Source organism: Hemitrygon akajei, chromosome 12, assembly GCF_048418815.1.
Source record: "Hemitrygon akajei chromosome 12, sHemAka1.3, whole genome shotgun sequence".
Taxonomy (NCBI): Eukaryota; Metazoa; Chordata; class Chondrichthyes; order Myliobatiformes; family Dasyatidae; genus Hemitrygon; species Hemitrygon akajei.
Window position 1 is genome coordinate 33,796,067 of NC_133135.1, and position 19,101 is coordinate 33,815,167.

At 44.6% G+C, this 19,101-nt stretch overlaps 1 protein-coding gene across 1 annotated transcript in view; it reads left to right on the forward strand.

The window, feature by feature from the left end:
* Positions 1-304: 304 nt before the first annotated feature.
* kiss1ra (KISS1 receptor a) overlaps positions 305-19,101 on the forward strand; it is a 29,440-nt gene continuing 10,643 nt past the window's right edge. The window contains exons 1-3 of the mRNA XM_073062393.1: positions 305-539; positions 13,339-13,463; positions 17,252-17,387. Of these exons, the coding sequence (XP_072918494.1) occupies positions 305-539; positions 13,339-13,463; positions 17,252-17,387 (496 nt within the window). The remainder of the gene's footprint in view (positions 540-13,338; positions 13,464-17,251; positions 17,388-19,101) is intronic.

Sequence of the window (19,101 nt, forward strand, 5' to 3'; positions counted from 1 at the left end):
TAACAGGGAGATCTGAGTCTCTGGTGAGAGCAGAGAGATCGGAGCTGAGGTACCGATAGGGAGATTAGAGTCTCCGGTACTGACAGGGTGGTCAGTCCCGGTATCAACGGGGTGATCAGTGCCGGCACTCACAGCGAGAGCAGAACCTCCGGTGCCGATAGGGAGATTAGCTTCAGTGCTAACAACTCTCGGCACAGGCAGAAAGGTCGGAACTCCTGGTACCGGTGGGATTAAGACCAGCCGCCCCGGGACGGGCAGAACCAGCTCCCGGTAAGCACAACAGCAGAGACCGCGGGTGTGACCGATGGAGCCCGTTACTGGAAGCCTCGATGTACGCCCGGAGGCACACTCCATCTCCGAGCTGAACGCCTCCGTCACGAACGGCACGGAGCTCGGGGTGCTGCCCTTGCTCACCGACGCCTGGCTGGTGCCGCTGCTCCTCGCTCTCATCCTGTTGCTGGGGCTGGTCGGCAACTCCCTGGTCATCCACGTGATTAGCAAACATCCGCAGATGAAGACGGCCACCAACTTCTACATCGGTGAGTATGGGCTGCGCCCGAAAAGGAGCAATGGTCAGGCAGGGCGGGGAAGATGGGGGGCGATGTCGGGGTATAGGGGGCGAGATGGTCAGATGAGCGGAGAGAGTCGGGGTGAGGATGCGAGAGTGGGGAATGATGTCAGGGGCATGATGGAGAGAGTGGGGAGATAGTCAGGGGAAAGGAGGAGAGGGTGGGGGTGGTTGATTAGAAGAAAGGTAGAGAGGGTGGGGAGAGGAATGAGGGTGGGGGAGATGTCAGGGGAGGTGAGGAAAGGGTGAGGGAAATGTCTGGGAATGGGACAATAGGGTGGGGAGATGTCAGGGGAGATGAGGAGAAAATAGAGGACGTTGCTCCAGGAGGCAGAGCAGAGTATGGGGAGGTAGTCAGAAAAGAGGCAAGAGTAAGGAAGGTGCTCAGGGGAGAGGAAGAAAGGGTGAAGACATCACTAGGGCAGAGGAGGCAACTGTGGGGGAGATGGTCAGCAGAGATCAGGTGAACCTGGGAGAGATGTTAGCAAATGTGGAAAAGGTGGGAGGGGTTAGTCATAGGCGAGGAGGGTGTTCAGCAGATGAGGTGAGGGTGAGGGAGATGGTCAGGGGAGATGAGAGGATGGGGTGGATAGTCAGGGAAGATAAAGCAATAGTGTGGGAGATAGGCAAGGGTTGGGGAGATGGTTAGGGGAGATGAGAGAGTGGGGTAGATGGTCAGGGGAGAGGAAGCAATGGTGGGGGAGATAGTCAGAGAGAGGAGTTGAGTTTGAAGGAAATGGTCATGGGAGAGGAGGTGAGGGTGGGGAGATGGTTAGAGTAGAGGGGAAGATGGGGGAGATGGTCATGATAGAGGAGATGATGGTGGGGGAGAGGGTCAGGAGAGAGGAGGAGAGTTCTGAGGATATGTTAGGGGAAAGGTAGAGAGTGTGGGGAGATGGTTAGGAGAGAGGGGCCAGAGTGGGAGAGATGGTCAAATGAGATGAGGCGAGTGTGGCGGAGATGACATGTGAAAGGTAGAATGTGGGTGAGATGGCAGGGGTTAGGAGGAAAGTGTGTGGAGTTGGTCAGGGGAGAGGATGCGGGTATGAGAGAGATAGTATTGGGAGAAGAGGAAAGGGTGGTGATATGGTCAGGGGAGAGGAGGCAAGGATGGAAGAAGGTTGGTCAAAGGAGAAGGGATGAGTGTGAGGGAGTTGATTGAGGAAGATCAGGTGAAGATGAGCAAGATGGTCGGGGAGAGAGGGCAAGTGTGGGGCAGATGACGGGAGTGATGGAAAGGTTTGGGAAATGGTCAGGGAAGAGGAGGCGAGGGTGGGAGAGGAGGCAAAGGCAGTGAGATTTTCAGGGGAGAGCAGGTGCAGGTAGGGGCAAGGTGGAGAGAATGGGGGAGTTGGTCAGGGGAGAGGAGGTGAGTGTGGGAGAGATATTCAGGGAAGAGCAGGTGAGAGTAGGGACAAGTGGAGAGAGTGGGGAGATGGTCAGGGGAGAGGAGGAGAAGGAGGGGTTGTTCGATCGGAGAAAGGTGGAGGTTGGTCAGGGGTGGGGTGCTGATGGTGGGGTAGATGGGTAGGGGAGAGTTAAAGGCGGTGGAGATGTCAGGGGAGATGTGGAGAAAATGAGGGTGTTCGGGCAGGGGAGAGGAGGCAAGGGTGAATGAGATTGGCAGGGGAGAAGAGGCGAGGGTGAGGGAGATGATCAAGGGAGAGGAGGCAAGAGTTGGGGAGATGCTCAGGGGAGAGGAGGTGAGGATGGGGGAGATGGCTGGGGAGAGGACAAGGAGGTAGGGTGGGTGATTGATCAGGAGAGAGGAGGTGAGAATGTGGGGAGAGGAGATGAATGAGAGGAAGATCATCAGTGGAGAGTAGGAAAGGTTTGGGGAAATGGCCAGGGTGAAAAAGGAGGAAATAGTGGGGAGATGGTCAGGGGACAAGAGGGCAATAGTGGGTAGCTTGATCAGAAGAGAGGAGGTGAGGGTGGGGGAGATGGTTAGGGGAAGCAAATGTGGGGAGATAGTCTGGGAGGAAGAGGTGAGGATTGGAGAGATGTTCAGGAGAAAGGAGGTGAGGGTGAGGTAAATGGTCAGGGAATACAGGTGAGGGAGATGTCAGGGGAAAAGTGGAAAGTTTGGGGGAGTTTGGTAAATGGAGAGGGGGTGAGGGCAGGGGGATGCCAGGGGAAAGGTGGAGAGGGTGGGCATGTGGCTGAGGATAGGAGGACATGGTGGGGAGATCATCAGGTGAGTGGAGGAGAAGGTGGAGGACATTGGTCAGGGGAGAGGAGGTGAGGATTGGGAAGATGACAGGGGAGAGGTAGACAGTCTAGGAGAGATGGTAGGGCATAGGAGGAAAGGGTGGGGAGACAGGGAAGAGGTGGCGAGTATAGGGGAGAGGTTTCAATGAAATCCCAACACATTCTTCTAAGTTCTAGTGAGTACAGGCCCAAAGCTGCCAAAAGCTCTGCACGTGTTAACCCCTTCATTCCCAGAATCATCTTTGTGAACATCCTCTGGAATCTCTCCAACGACAACACATCCATTCTGAGATATGGGGCCCAAAACTGTTGACAATACTCTAAGTGTGGCTTGACCAGTGTCTTATAAAGGCTCAGCATTATCTCCTTGCTTTTATATTCTATTCCCCTTGAAATAAATGCCAACATTGCATTTGCCTTCTTTACCACAGACTCAACCTGTAAATTAACCTTCTGGGAATCTTCCAAGAGGACTCCTAAGTCTTTCTGCACCTCTGATGTTTGAACCTTCTCACCATTTAGACAATAGTCCACACTATTGTTCCTTTTATCAAAATGCATTATCATATATTTCCCAACACTGTATTTCATCTGCCACTTTTTTGGCCATTCTTCCAATTTGTCTAAGTCCTTCTCTATTAGCATTGCCTCCACAGCACTATCTACCCCTTTCCCCACCTATCTTCATACCATCTGCAATCTTTGCCACAAAGATATCAATTCCATTATCTAAATCATTGACAAACAATGTGAAAAATAGCAGTCCCAATACTGACCCCTGAGGAACACCACAAGTGACTGGCAGCCAGCCAGTAAAGGCCACTTTTATTCCCACTCGCTGTCTCCTGTCTGTCAGTCATCCCTCTATCTTGCAGCCAGTATCTTTTCTGTAATGCCTTCGGATTTTATCTTGTTCAGCAGCCTCGTGTTTGGCATCTTATCAATGCCTTCTGAAAATCCAAGTAAATGACATCCACTGTCCTCTCCTTTATCCACCCTGCTTGTTACTTACTTAAAGAACTCTAACAGAATTTCCAGGCAAAATTTCCTGTGACATAAACCATGCCGACTTTGACTTATTTTATCATTAGTTTCCAAGTACCCTGAAACCTGATCCTTAATAATGGACTCTAACACTTCCCAACCACTGAGATTAGGCTAACTGGCCTATAAATTCCTTTCTTTTGCTTTCCTCCCTTCTTAAAGAGTGGAGTGACATTTGTAATTTTCCAGTTCTCCGGAACTATGCCAGAATCAAGTGATTCTTGAAAGATCATGTCCAGTATCTGTTCAGCAACCTCACTTGGAGCTCTGGGATGTAGTCCAGGTGACTTAGCTGCCTTAAAACCTTTGTGTTTGCCTAACACTTTTTCCTTTGTAATAGCAATGGTGCTCACTCTTGCTCCCTGACAGTCATGGACCTCTGGCACACTGTTAGTGTCTTCTACAGTGAAGATATATGCAAGGTACCCTTTAAGTTCATCTGCCATTTCTTTGTTCCCCCATTACTACCTCACCGGCATCATTTTCCAGTGGTCCAATATCAACTCTCACCTTCCTTTTATTCTTTATATAAATGAAAATACTTTTAATATCCTGCTTTATATTGTTGGATAGTTTATCCTCATATTTCATCTTTTCCCTCTTATTGCTTTTTAGTTGCCTTTTGTTGGATTTTAAAAGCTTCCCAACCATCCAACTTTTGCTCCCACTCCCTTTTGCTACATTATTTGCTCTTCCTTGGCTTTTATGCAGTCCTTAACTTCCCTAGTCAAGGTTCTCTGTACCTGCCATTTGAGAACTTCTTCCTCTGAGGGACATATCTGTCCTGCGCCTTATGAACTATTCCCAGAAACTTTAGCCATCTCTGCTCTGCCGTTATCCCTAGCAGTATCCTTCTCCAAACCACCTGGGCAAGCTCCTCTCTCGTACCTCTGCAATTCCCTTTATTCCAATGTGATACTGATACATGTGACTTGTGCCTCTCCCTCTCAAACTGCAGTATGAATTCAATCATATTATGATCACTGCCCCCTAATAGTTTCCTCTACATTAAGCTCCCTAATAAGATCTGGGTTATTACACAACATCTAATCTAAGATAGCCTTTCTGCGAGTAGGCTCAAGCACAAGCTGCTCTAAAAAGCCATCTTATAGGCATTCAACAAATTCCCTCTCTTGTGATCCGAAACCAACCTGATTTTCCCAATCCCCTTGCATATTGAAGTCCCACATTACAATTGTGTCATTACCCTTATGACAGCTGTCTTTGCAATCTCAACCCCACATCTTGGCTACTATTTGGAGGCCTATATATGATTCCCAATATAGTGTTTTTTACCCTTGCAGTTTCTTAACTCTACCCACAAAGTTTCAACATTCTGTGACCCGATGCCACCTCTTTCTAAAGATGTAATTCCATCTCTTACTAACAGAGTCACACCACTGCCTATGCCTTCCTGCCTGTCCTTTCGATACAAAGTATATCCTTTCATGTTAAGCTCCCAACTATGGCCTTGAGGGGTGGAGATTGAGGGGTGGAGTTTGAGGGGTGAATGTTGAAATTGAACTTGCAACCATCATGTCCACTGGCAGCCTGGTCCACACTCTCACCAACCCTACAAGTGAAGAAGCTCCCCCTCATGTTCCTCTTAAATATTTCACCTTTTACACTTAGTCCTAGGTGGTGGGGTGGAGATACATCCCTACCCAAAGAAGTGTAAGGCCCTCCTTCACTCCACTAGTCTGCACATCATCCTTGGAGAAGGTGTAGCACCTGCTTAGCACCCACGATCAGAGTCATGTGAAGCCATGGGAACTCATGGAAAGGCCCTATGAGTAGCTGGTGCATATCACAAGTCCTGGTTATGTGACCACTGACACCATGAAGACACGGAAAAACATGGAACATCGGGAGTAATGGGTTAGCTGCTGTGGGATACGTGTCCAGAGACCCAACCCCTGGTGCGGACTCTCTGAGCTTGGAGAAAGTGATGCAACAGACTTTTAACATCATAAATCAGTGAGTTGTTTTGTTATGTCTCCCCTCTCGCTGTAAAATGGGGACACCTCTTTTTCCCTTATTAGTAGAAACAGAGCCTGTGGTATGTCGAATTACCGGGTGAATGAGTAGCCTTTGGGGTACAGCAAGTCTGTGTCTTTATTGACGCTTTGCTGCCCGCTTGAGTGCTCGGTAGAAGGTGCCTATTTTTTTTGCTGGAGGGTAAGAGGGGTGTCATTGCCTCGCTGCTGCATGTGTATGGGTGGGGGAAGCTGGGGGGGGGGCTTTGGGGTTCTAACGTTTAACTGTCATTCATTGTTTGGGGCTCTCCTCTGTTTTGTTTGCGAAGAAAAAGAATTTCAGGATGTATATTGAATACATTTTGCTGACATTAAATGTACCTATTGAACCTATTGAAGACAATCTCTGAAGAGTAACGATAATAGCTGGGGACATTCATCTTGCAAAGACACTGACCAGAAGGTGGCAATGGTAAACCACTTTTATAGACAAATTTGCCTGAAGTTATCATGGTCATGGAAAGATTATGATCAGCCACCTCATACAACACAGCACATAATGACAATGGCACTTAACCGAATTCCTCTAGTTCTAGTCTCAACTAACCTTAGTGGGGAAAAAAACCTGCTTGCACTGACTGTATCTGTAATTCTCATAATTTTGTATACCTCTATCGAATCTTCCTTTATTCTCCTCTATTCCAGGGAATAATATACTAACCTATTCAATCGTTCCCTATAACTCAAGTCTTCAGTTCCTGGTAACATCCTTGTAAATTTTCTCTGGACTCTTTCAATCTTATTGACATCTTTCCTATAAGTAGGTGATCAAAATTGCTGATGATATTCCAAGTTCAGCCTCACCAATGTCTTATACAACTGATATATTACATCCCAATTCCTGTACTCAATACTTTGATTTATGAAGGCCAATACATCCTTATGACTCTATCTACCTGTGACACCACTTTCAAGGAGTTTATATTCCCAGATCTCTTTGTCCTACCGCGTTACTCAGTGCCCTACCGCTCATCATGTAAGTCCTACCCTGGTTTGTTCTCCCAAAGTGCAACAACTCACACTTGTCCACATTAAATTCCATCTGTCATTTTTTTTCTGCCTACTTTTCGAGCTGGTCCATATTCCAGTACAAACTTCGCTGTCCACTACTCCCTCAGTTTTGGTATCATCTGCAAATTGGCCAATTCAATATACCACATTATCATCTTGATATAGTAGACAAATAATGGACCCTGCACTGATTGCTTCAGCACATCACTAGTCATGGCCCTCCAGTCAGAGAGGCAACCATCCATCTACAAGCTGTCCTTGACCAACTTCCCATGTGGGACCTTGTCAAAAGCCCTACTAAAGTCAACGTAGACAGCATCCACTGCCTTGCCTTCATCATCTTCCCTGGTAACTTCATCAAAAATTCTGTAAGATTGGTTCGACACGAGCTACCACGCACAAAGCCACATTTACTATACCTAATCAGTGCCTGTCTATCCGCATACTTATATATTTGGTCCCTTAGAATACCTTCCTATAACTTATACATGACTGATGTCAGGCTCACCAACCTGTAATTTCCTGGTTTATCCTTTGAGCCTTTGTTAAACAATCGACCGACATAGGTATCCTCCAATGCTCCGGGGCTAAGGATGTTTTAAGTAACTCTGTTCGGGCCCCTGCAGTTTCTGCATGAGCCTCCACAGGGTCCAAGGGAACACCTGGGGATTTATCCACCCTAATTTGTGTCAAGACTGCAAACACCTCCTCCTGTCTAATACTGTCCATGACCTCACTCCTGCTTTGCTTCACTTCAATAGACTCCGTGACCATCTCCCGAGTAAACACAGATGCAAAAACTCTGTTTAAGATCTTCCACATAACTCTGGGCTCAATGTATAGATGAGAACTCTGATCTTCCAGAGGACCTACTTTGAATCTGCAGTCTTGCCGTATCAACAGCCTCTCCTCACTACACATTGCCTCCATTTTTAAACCAGCTACCTCATCTTCAGCACGATTATCCGCTACGCTACCTCTTGCAGTGGGATACAGGCAGTTCAGGACACTAGTCGCACCATGCTCAACCTTTTGATTTCTAACTTTGTCTGTTGCCTTACCAACATCTGCCTCCACAACCTCTCCAGTAACTGTTCTGGCAGTCTGATTCCTATCCCTCTGCAACTCAAGTTTAAACCCCACCATGCAGCATTAACAAACCTTCCTGCTAGGGTAATAGTCCCCCTCCAGTTCAGATGCAATCTGTCCTTTCTGTACAGGTCCCACCTTCCCTGGGAGGGAGCCCAAAGATCCAGAAATCTTATGTCTGGATAAATGAAAAACAGCCCGAGGTCTCGATCTGAGATATGCCGGATGGACCCTGGCATCCAGAAGGCAACATAGCATCCGGGAATCTTGTTCTCGCCCACAGAACCTCCTGTCTGTTTCCCGAAATAACGAGTCCCTTATCACCACAGCGTGCCTCTTCTCCCCCATTCTCTTCTGAGTCACAGGGTCAATCTCAGTGCCAGAGACCTGACCACTGTGACTTTCCTCTGTTAGGTCATCCCCCCCAACAGAATCCAGAAGTGGTATACCTGTTGTTGAGGGGGTTCACCACAGGGGTACTCTGCACTGGCTACTAACCTCTTTCCCCTTCCTGACTATCATCCAGTTTCCTGTGTCCTGCACTTTTGGTGTAACTACCTCTCTATATCTATCACCCCCTCAACCTTCCAGATGATCCAAAATTAATTCTGATTGAAGTCCCATCCTCTCAAAACTCCCATGTCCTGATTAGCTGTCCTGATTGGCTGCTGGTGATCCACACCCTAAGCTCATCCACCTTTCCTACAATACTCCTTGCAGTGAAATATACATAATTCAGAACACTGGTCTCACTGTGCTCAATCTTTTGATTCCTGACTTTGTATGTACAGTACACTTAACAACATTGTTCTCCACAACCATTTCACTATCTGCTCTGGCACTCTGATTCCCATCCTCCTGTCACTCTAGTTTAAACCTCCCTCTCATGCAGAAGGCAAACTTTCTGCAATGATATTAACCATCTCTTCTGTACAGGACCCATCTACCCTAGAAGAGAGCCCATCTATTTAAAAATCTGAAGCCCTCCCTCCTGCACCATCTCCTTAGCCAAGTGTTAAATGGTATAATCTTCCTATTTCTGATCTCACAAGCATGTGACATAGATAGTAACCCTGAGATCACAACCCTGTCCTTTAACTCCCTGAATTCACTTTGCAGGTCTTTCTCATCTTTCCTACCCATGTCATTGGTACTGATGTGGACAGTGACCTCTGGCTGTTCACCCTCCCACTTAAGAACACCTTGGACTCGGTTCAAGATGTCCCTAAATCCTGGCACCTGGGAGGCAAAGTACTATCTGGAAATCTCGTTCTCTTCCACAGAATCTCCTGTCTGCTCCCCTGATCAATGAATCCCCTGTCACTACAGCTCAACTTTTCATCCCCTTCCCTTCTGAGCCAGACAGTCAACCTGTGCCAGAGATCTGACTGTTAAGGCTTTCCTCTGCTAGATCATTCCCCCCTCCCACCCCCCCAACAGGACCCAAAGCAGTGTTGATGGGAATCGCCACAGGGGTACTCTGCACTTTCCTCCTCCTGACGGTCATCAGTTACCTGTGTCCTGCACCTTGGGTATAACTATCTCCTTGTATCACCTCTCAATCAATCCCCTCAGACTGGAGTTCATCCAGCTTCAGCACCGATTCCTTAACATGGTCTGAAAGAAACTGTAGCTAGATGCACTGCTTGTAGGTGTAGTCATCAGGGACACTGGAGATCTCCCTGCTGCCCCACATCCTATAACAGCATTCCACTATACTGCCTGGCAACCCCTCTGCTCTAACTGTGTAACAAGGAAGAAGGAAAGAAAAATTAAATGAGAAATTCTACCTGCAGATATTGCCTCTCCTTGCTGAAGTCTCTATAAGCCAAAGCCTGAACTCACCACTTTAACAATTGCCTACTCACACAATGGCTGCTCCCACAATGGCTGTTTATCCCTTACCAAGTGTTTAATCCGATGTCTCCAAGGGAACTGCGGCGAGCAGAACGTCCCGACTGCCCCAGCTCACTTCGTTTGAAATCTCTTTGCCACTCCGCAATCTAACCTCTCCAAGGGAACTGTGGCATGAGAATGCCCGGACTGCTCTGCTTGCCTCTTCTGAAATCTCTCTTCCCTGTCACCTTCCTGTCAGCTTGAATGCGTCTGGATTTCTCTCATTAACAAGATGATTTTGCCCACAGAACAGCTGCCCACTGGATGTTTTTTGCACCAGTGTCTGCAAACTCTAGAGACTGTTGTGCATGAAAATCCCAGGAGATCAGCAGTTTCTGAGATATTCAAACCACCCTGTCCGGCACCAACAATCATTTCACTTAGTTCACATTTCTTCCCCATTCCGATGTTTGGCATGAACATCAACTGCACCACTTGACTATCTCTGCTTGGTTTTATTCATCTTCTTACAGGAATCCACAGTAGAACCAAAAACACAATAGAATCAATGAAAACCAAAAACACAAAGACAGGCAAACAACGAGTGAGCAAAAGAAGACAAACTGTGCAAATAAACGTAAATAAATAAGTGAAACCCCCTGGTTTCCTCGGCTGCGTAAGTCGAGGGAAGACAATCTTCGGCCCTGCCAAACGTGGGAGATTGAGGCATGAGCCCCCCCACCGATCCCCCTGTTTGTGTGGATGCTGTGTAATTTGCTACCTTGTTACAAATTACTGCCACAAAATAATCAACAGTTCAATGCATATGACTAAAGGAATTATATTTCATGAATCTTACTAAAGGGTTAGTAAAGAATAACGAAAAGAAAAGGGCTCATTCTAATTAAACAGTCAAATGTGCACAAGTTGGAGCTCATCTTGAACTTCTCTACACTCACATACTCACGCACCGGGCCCTTGGTCAATGTGAAAGCACACATTACCTTCTGAACGTTGCTTGCAATCCATCCCGAACAAACAGATCTCCCACCGGCTCGTACGGTACGGCTGGTTCTCCCCAGCGTCTTCTCTGTTCATCTCCCGCCGAACACAAGCCCAAGCCCAACCTATTGTCCCTCACCAAGAAAACCTCCTGCTAGTTGGATGGCGCACGTTCCACATCATCCCTTATCTTCAACAATAACCCAAACAGGCTGAAACCAGAACAAACAGCTCTTACAGAGCTGCTGAATGAAATACCTATAGCATAACAGTAAAGACGTGAACCTGGGCATTGCATAAGTAAATGAATAATAGCGAGAACATGAGTTGTAGGGACCTTGAAAGTAATTCCATAGGTTGTGGAATCAGTTCAGGCTTGTCGTGATTAAAGTTATTCACGCTGGATCAGGAGACTGATGGCTGAGGGGTAATAACTGCTCCTGAACCTGGTGGTGTGGGACCTAAGGCTCCTTGTTCTCTTTCTTGATGGCAGCAGCGAGAAGAGAATATGTCCTGGATGGTGGGTGTCCTTGATGATGGATGCTGCTCTCTTATGGCAGCACTCCTTGTAGATGTTCTCAACAGTGCGGAGGGCTTGGATTTGGCTACGTCCAACAATTTTTGTAGGCTCTACCCTCTCATGGGCTTTGGTGTTTCCATTCCAAGCCAGGATGCTCTTCACTGTGCATCAAAAAAAGTTTGTTTAAAGTCTCAGATGACATGCCGAATCTACGCAAACTTCTAAAACAGTAGAGGTGCTGTTGTGCCTCTTGGTGAATGCACTTGCATACTGGTGCCAGGAGGGATCTTCTGCTATCATTACGTTTAAGGAATTTAAAATCACCGACCTTCTCCACTTCCGATCCCCTAATGAGGATAGGCTCATGGACCTCTGGTTTCTTCTTCCTGTATTCAATAGTCAGGTCTTTGGTTTTGCTGGTCTTGAGTGAGGCTTCATTCAACCAGATTTTCAATCTCCTTCCTATATGCTCAATTGCCATTCACTGTCTCCAGCTCTACTGACATTTACTTTAAATCTTCACCCATTATTTCATTTGAAACAGTTTCTATACTTTTTTTTCTGTTCGGCCCTTTAAAACTCTTTGATGATTATACTTCAAATATACAATTTCACAAATGATTGGAATATTGCATGGTGGAGAAACGTTCAGAACCTCAGCTTCATTAAGCAGTGGACTGCCGCCGTCTAGTGGAAATTTAGAAAATGCCATACCGTAGGCTAAACATTGTAAGAAAAATAGCAGATGCTGGGCAGCTGAATAAACAAAACACGTTCAGGAAACAAGCAGGGAGTCAGACATTTCCGGCAGTACAGTAAGGGAACATTTCAGATGCAAACTCTTCTCTGCCATATTTATGCAATATATGATTGGGAACAACTGGTCTGTATTAATTTATGGTTGAAGATTGTGAGAGAAATGGCCTGGTATTTATGACATAGCTGTGCCATTATTCAAACATACCATAATCCTCTAGTATGAATTCAAACTTTTGAGACCACTCCATTACAATTTAAAGCAATTGCATTTATGCAGGATACACAGAACCGACAAGGTAATTCAATAGATTATGAAATTAAAATAGTCTGAGCATTTAGGGCTACTCTGCTCTTTGCTCCAGTGCTTTCCTTCAGTTTACATGCTTTTTTTCCCATTTATTGCTGATGGTAACAAAGTCTGGTTTCACAATAGGCAGGAGGGGATGATAAATTATAAACTCTGTGCTATGGAACCAGAATATAATACATTAAGGTGGGCATCTCTGCTCTGCTGACAGGTGGATGGGGCTCCGATGAACTGGAGGCGGAGGGCAGCACGATCAGGTTCTCGCATACTTAACATCAGGCCTACTCATAAATTCGCCATTTGAAGTGTAAATTTTCACCGGGGCACCTTATAGAATTGTAAAATTGTTATTGCACCAGAGGATGCTTACTCCCCCACTACTTGTCCTTAATCTTGCAAGTTATTCTCATTCTGTGAAATCCTTGATTAACTGAGGTCCTATCCCCTCCACAGTCTATAGTTAGAGTGACACGAGAGTACAGCGGTTAACAACACTATTACAGCATCAGCAACATGGGTTCAACTCCGCTGCTGTCAGTAAGGAGTTCGTCCATTCTCCCTGTGATCGCATGTGTTTCCTCTGGGTGCACAGTTGTCTCCCCACATTCTAAAGACATACGGGTTAGTAGGTTCATTGGTCACATGGGTGTAAATGGGCACATGGCTCCTTGAGCCTTTATCGGTGCTGAATTTCCATAAAAAAGAGTTCTAGGTGACAACTACTCTCTGTGTAAGGAAATATTTTCTCACAATACCCTCCTATTACCTAACGAAACCTTTATTCTGCATCCTCTGTTCTTCAAGCATCTGCAAGGATAATGGTTTCCATTTGGTTTACCTTATCTCAATCAGTCGTGATCTTCTAAACCTTGATTAAATCTCCTTCTGATCTTTATTTTCTTTTGCCGTTATGATTTCCAAATCGTGATTGTCATATTCCTGATTTTCTTTGAAGCTAACCTGGCTGCCACAGACATCATGTTTTTGGTCTGCTGTGTGCCGTTTACTGCCACCCTGTACCCTCTGCCTGGCTGGATCTTTGGTGACTTCATGTGCAAGTTTGTCAACTACCTGCAACAGGTAAGCAGGAGGAAAATGTGTGGACAAGAACTATTGCCTCCCAGATAAAAACCAACCCAAATTGTTGATGTTTGTGGTGTTCCAGAAAGCATCAAGGAAGACGTGCTTTCCGTTCCCACTTTGAAATCAGAAGGTTTTAAATGGCATTTTCAAAATGATTAGGAATATTCACTAAGTAGCAACAAAAATTTTGCATTTACACTGTTTTCGTTAATTTGGTGAAGGAAGCACTATCTCATATCGCCTTTGTAATACCTAGCCAAAGCTTTAAATCTGTAACCTCTGTCCTTCAGCAATTTGCATTTCAAGACATCTTGCAGGAAGTCGAATGGAGAAAATCTGTCATTGACCACTTACCCAGAAAATTGTGTTGATGCCCAAAGGGTTGGACAAAGACATCAGCCAAGAGAATTACTGGAAAATAGGGGAGTGAAGTAGGAATGTAGAAAGATTCAGGGAGGGAATTTCAGAGCCAAGGACCTTATAGCTGAATTCAGAACACAAATGATAGAGTGATTAAAATCAAAGATCTGCAAGAGGGCAAAATTGAAGGAATATATTTAACTCAGTAAATTGCAGATGTAGGGGATTTTAAAGAGACATGGAAGAGTGAGGCCAATAATTGTGATTTGGTAGCACAGAACCAGTGACGCAGGTTCAATTCCCACTGCTGCCTGTAAGGAGTTTGTGCCATCTCCCTGTGACTGCGTGGGTTTCCTCCCACTGTCCAAAGGCATACTGTCAAAGGTTAATTGGTCATTGTAAATTATCCTGTGATTAGGCTAGGGCTAAATCGGGGGTTTCTGGGTGGAGCAGGTTGGAGGGCTGAAAGGGCCTATTCTGTACTGCTTCTCAATAAAAAAATAAATACAACAACATAAAAAAGCTGAACTTAAGGAAGCAGAAGTCTAAAATATGAATGCAATATTGATGATGCTCTTCCACACTTATCGTGCTGGTGGCCTTTCTAATTTGCTACTGCTAAGTCAGCATGCTGACCTGGTCAATGAATTTATACTCACTGAGGCAGAGTTGTAATTCAGCATTTCAATCAGCTGCAATTGTTGTTAAGTACTCGGAGTGATAAAGACATCATAGTCGTAAAGACACCGAGTTAATGGAGCACCGCTGTACCCCAGCACTTGGGAGTGATAGGCAAACAGAGCCTGTGTAGGGAATTGCTGTTAGCTAGCTGCAGCTGTGGGAACTGTTGAAAGGGAGACATGATTTTTGGTGATTTAGTGTACTGGGAAGATTTAGCAAGTGTTATTTTTTTAAATTAATTTTTTATGAGTTTCTACAATACAACTACAAAAAAAATCAACAAAATGGAGATTTATACAGTTTAAAACAAACGTGTCTAATATATAATTCATAACAATAAGGAAAAAGCACCCAAAATAAAATCATATAAAGTTAGTATCCTCCCCACCCTTCCACTACAAAACTCCAGGCCAACCATTTCAATGTGTAAAAGAAAAATTAATTGGAGCGTTCGACCCCACAGAGCTGTAAATATATATATATATATATATATATATATATATATATATATATGTACTTGTGTCATAAATTATCAAGTGTATATATTAAGGCAGGGGTTTCCAACTACTTTTACGCCATGGACTAATTCCATTCAGCCAAGGGTCTGTGGACCCCAGGTTGGGAACCCTGTATTAAGGGAAAGAGTTAGTTGGTTTGGGTTAGTTGAATTTGGGGGAGTAGATTTAGGATGAGATGTGGAGGAACTGCTTTTCCCAGAGAGTGGTGAATCTGTCGAATTCTCTGCCCAATGAAGCAGTGGAGGCTACCTCAGTAAATATATTAAAGACAAGGTTGGATAGAATTTTGTATTGATGGGGAATTAAGGTTTATGAGGCAGGTAGGTGGAAATGAGCCCATGGCCAGATCAGGCATGATCTTATTGAATGGCGGAGCAGGCTCGATGGGCCAGATAGCCTACTCCTGCTCCTATTTCTTATGTTCTTATGCTTTGTTTGTAGGGGAGGAGAGATTGACTTTAGAGCTGTATACTCATTACCAGTTCTCAATCATGACCTCAACAAGTAACTTACATTTCATTAAAAAAGTCAGTTATTTTACACATGCAAGGGGCTGCTTTTGAATGATTTTATGAAAATGATCTTAATGTGACAGACAGAGGTGGAAATAAATAATTCAGCCTGATGCACAAGGGCCAGGAAAGTATTCAATTGCCAACTGAACGAGTGAACTGAGATACCTAAAATCGGGTTCACAAATTTTGATCAACTTTGTTCAAGGTGATTTTGTTACAAATTCATAAGTCCTTTCTTCATTCGAGAGGAGGCATGTATCATTTTATCCACGTGGACCTTGATATTTTCATCTTCAGATGGAATTTCAACAGGTTGCAGTAATGTATTGATCATGTTACTGGACTGGCAGCCAAAGGTTTAGGCCATTGATCCAAAGACACAAGTTTGTTTTCCAGCATGGCAGCTGGATGGGGTGGGGGGGGGGGGGGGAGGTGGATTAATATTGAGTAATTAAATAGATGTGAACTTAAAGTGAAATATGAAGCTACTGGATTGTTGTGAATTGTAGAATTGGCTATCTTGGAAAGGAGTTGTAGCCAAACCAGTAAATGGATTCCAGAAATTCTTAGTGTTTAAGTGATAAAGGTATCTGGCAAAATAGCAAGAACAAGGTACTGAATTAAGAGTCATAGAGTCACAGAGAACTACAGTACAGAACCAGGCCCTTCGACCCATCTTCTCCGTAGCAGCCCCATCCCATCTACCTGCACCCAGATTATACCTCTCCCATCACATACCTATCCAAACTTCTCTTAAGTATTACAATTGAACTTGCACCTACTACTTCTGCTAGCAATTTGTTTCACAGTCAGACCACTCTCTGAGTGAAGAAGTTTCCTATCAGCTGATTATGGATGAGCACATTGATTGGCTTAAAGGGCCAAATGGCCTACTCCTGTTCCTAACTTCTATGTTTCTAGTTAGCTATTGTCCCTGGTTTGGATCTAGACCATGGATGCAGCTTGTGTGAAGTTCAAATGTTCTTCCTGCGACCACGCATTTCTCCTGATTTCCGTCCTCATTCCAAAAAGGTAGCGATGGATTAATTACTGCTGCAAATTACCCCTAGTGTAAATAAGTGGTAAAAGAATCAAAGGGGAGTTGAAGGGCATGTGGGAGAGAAGAAGTTGTGGGAGTGGAGGGAAGTCAGTGGGGGAAATGGAACTGTAGGAACAGAATGCTCGTGAAGAGCCATCTAGCCACCCTCCCAAACCCCATGATTGCAGTCAGTAAGCAAAGTCTGTCAGGCCTGGTAAACTAACATCCCTGCCCTCATATTGACTCATTTGCGATCCTAGGCCACAAGGTTCACTCTTAACTGCCTCCTTAACTTAGGAGCAATAAATACCAGCGTTAACAGTAATAAGTCCATCATGTAAATCAGAAAAGTCTCCTTGTCAATTTTCAAAAGCCAATATTCAGAATGAATTCCTTTCTCATCACATTAATTACAGTGAAACATAAAAGTGACCCCTGAATTCCAGGGAGGGGCTCTGTATGGTGATTTTCCAGAATGCAAAGCTGCATCATCTGCGTGTGATTCAGGAAAGGCATGCTGTGTTGGTGCACTTACTTTTCTTCACATAAATTCTGTGAGCAAATTTTATTCTGCATATCAAAACTTCTGGATAATTATTTGTGAATGCCATCAGGGTGAATTTCCATAACCTGAATGACTAACACAGGGCTCTCTTGTATTTGTTTTAATAGGTTACTGTACAGGCAACCTGTATTACCTTGACTGCGATGAGTGCTGACCGGTGTTATGCCACGTTGTACCCACTGAAGTCACTGAGGCGCCGTACTCCCAAGGTTGCCATGGTGGTCAGTGTGTGCATTTGGATGTGTAAGTTCTAAAGAATTTTCCAGCTAATGAAAGCATTCTCACCCCCTTGGTGCAAATACCATAAAGATTGAAAAAATATCTCCCCCCCCTTTCTTAGAGCCTTAAGAACTGCAAGGAGATATTTTTTGTTTACGCAATTTCCATATCACAGTAATCTACTTTTTTAAGGATTTTTTCCGTTGAAAGATTTCAAGGAGGAACAGATGCCAGTCATAAAACAAGCCTTCACACTTCCCGGATTATGCATTTCTCTCATCTAAGCAAATAATTTGTTTCTAGATCATCAGCTGCAATATGCAGCCACAATATCCTCTGTTAAATATTCTGTTGCACTGAGTAAAATACCGGCTGTGGTCTGCATCTCCCTACACCTGGTGTCCTTCTGGGGGAAATGACGTGGGAAAGCAGTACGTCCTATATGGAGACTAGATGAAGATGGAGGAAAAGGGGGAGTAAACTGTTGTTTGGGAGAGATTAAAATAAAGAATGTAAGTTTAAAACCTTGCCATTTATAGTAAAAACAGCACCAGAGAATGGGACCTCTCCTTCAGCACGCCAAAGTTTTTAAGTAGCAAAGGTAAAAAGAATTCTGCAATTTATTTTGTTCAGGATCTCAGAACTAGAGGTTGATTTTGTTATACTAATTTATCCCTCTGTTGTTCAAGTCATAATCTCATTGTTGCAGATTTGTTGGTACATTGTAAAAAAAAAAGTCTGGCTTATTTTATAAACATGTACAAACTCCATTTCCAGAAAAGTTGGGATATTTTCCAAAATGCAATAAAAACAAAATTCTGTGATATGTTAATTCACGTGAACCTTTATTTAACTGACAAAAGTACAAAGAAAAGATTTTCAATAGTTTTACTGACCAACTTAATTGTATTTTGTAAATAAACAAAAATTTAGAATTTGATGGCTGCAACACACTCAACAAAAGTTGGGACAGAAGCATGTTTACCATTGTGTTACATCACCTTTCCTTTTAATATCACTTTTTAATCGTTTTGGAACTGAGGATACTAATTGTAGTAAATTTGCAATTGGAAATTTTGTCCATTCTTGCTTGATATAAGACTTTAGCTGCTCAACAGTCCGTGGTCTCCGTTGTCTGATTCTCCTCTTCATGATGCGCCATATATTTTCAATAGGAGATAGATCTGGACTGGCAGCAGGCCAGTCAAGCACACGCACTCTGTGTCTACAAAGCCACGCTGTTGTAGCCCGTGCAGAATGTAGTCTGGCATTGTACTGCTGAAATAAGCATGGACGTCCCGGGAAAAGACGTCGCCTTGATGGTAACATGTGTCTCTCTAAAATCCTAATATACGCCTCAGAGTCAATGGTACCTTCACATACATGCAACTCACCCATGCCGTGGGCACTGATGCTCCCCCATACCATCACAGATGCTGGCTTTTGCACCTTTTGCTGATAACAATCAGGATGGTCGTTTTCATCTTTTGCACGGAGAACTTGACGCCCGTTTTTTCCGAAAACTAGTTGAAATGTGGACTCATCTGACCACAGCACACGGTTCCATAGTCTTTCGGTCCATCTGAGATGAGCTCGGGCCCAGAGAACTCGCTGGCGTTTCTGCATAGAGTTGATGTATGGCTTCCTCCTCGCGTAATACAGTTTCAAGTTGCATTTCTGGATGCAGCGACAGACTGTGTTAAGTGACAATGGTTTTCCAAAGTACTCTCGAGCCCAG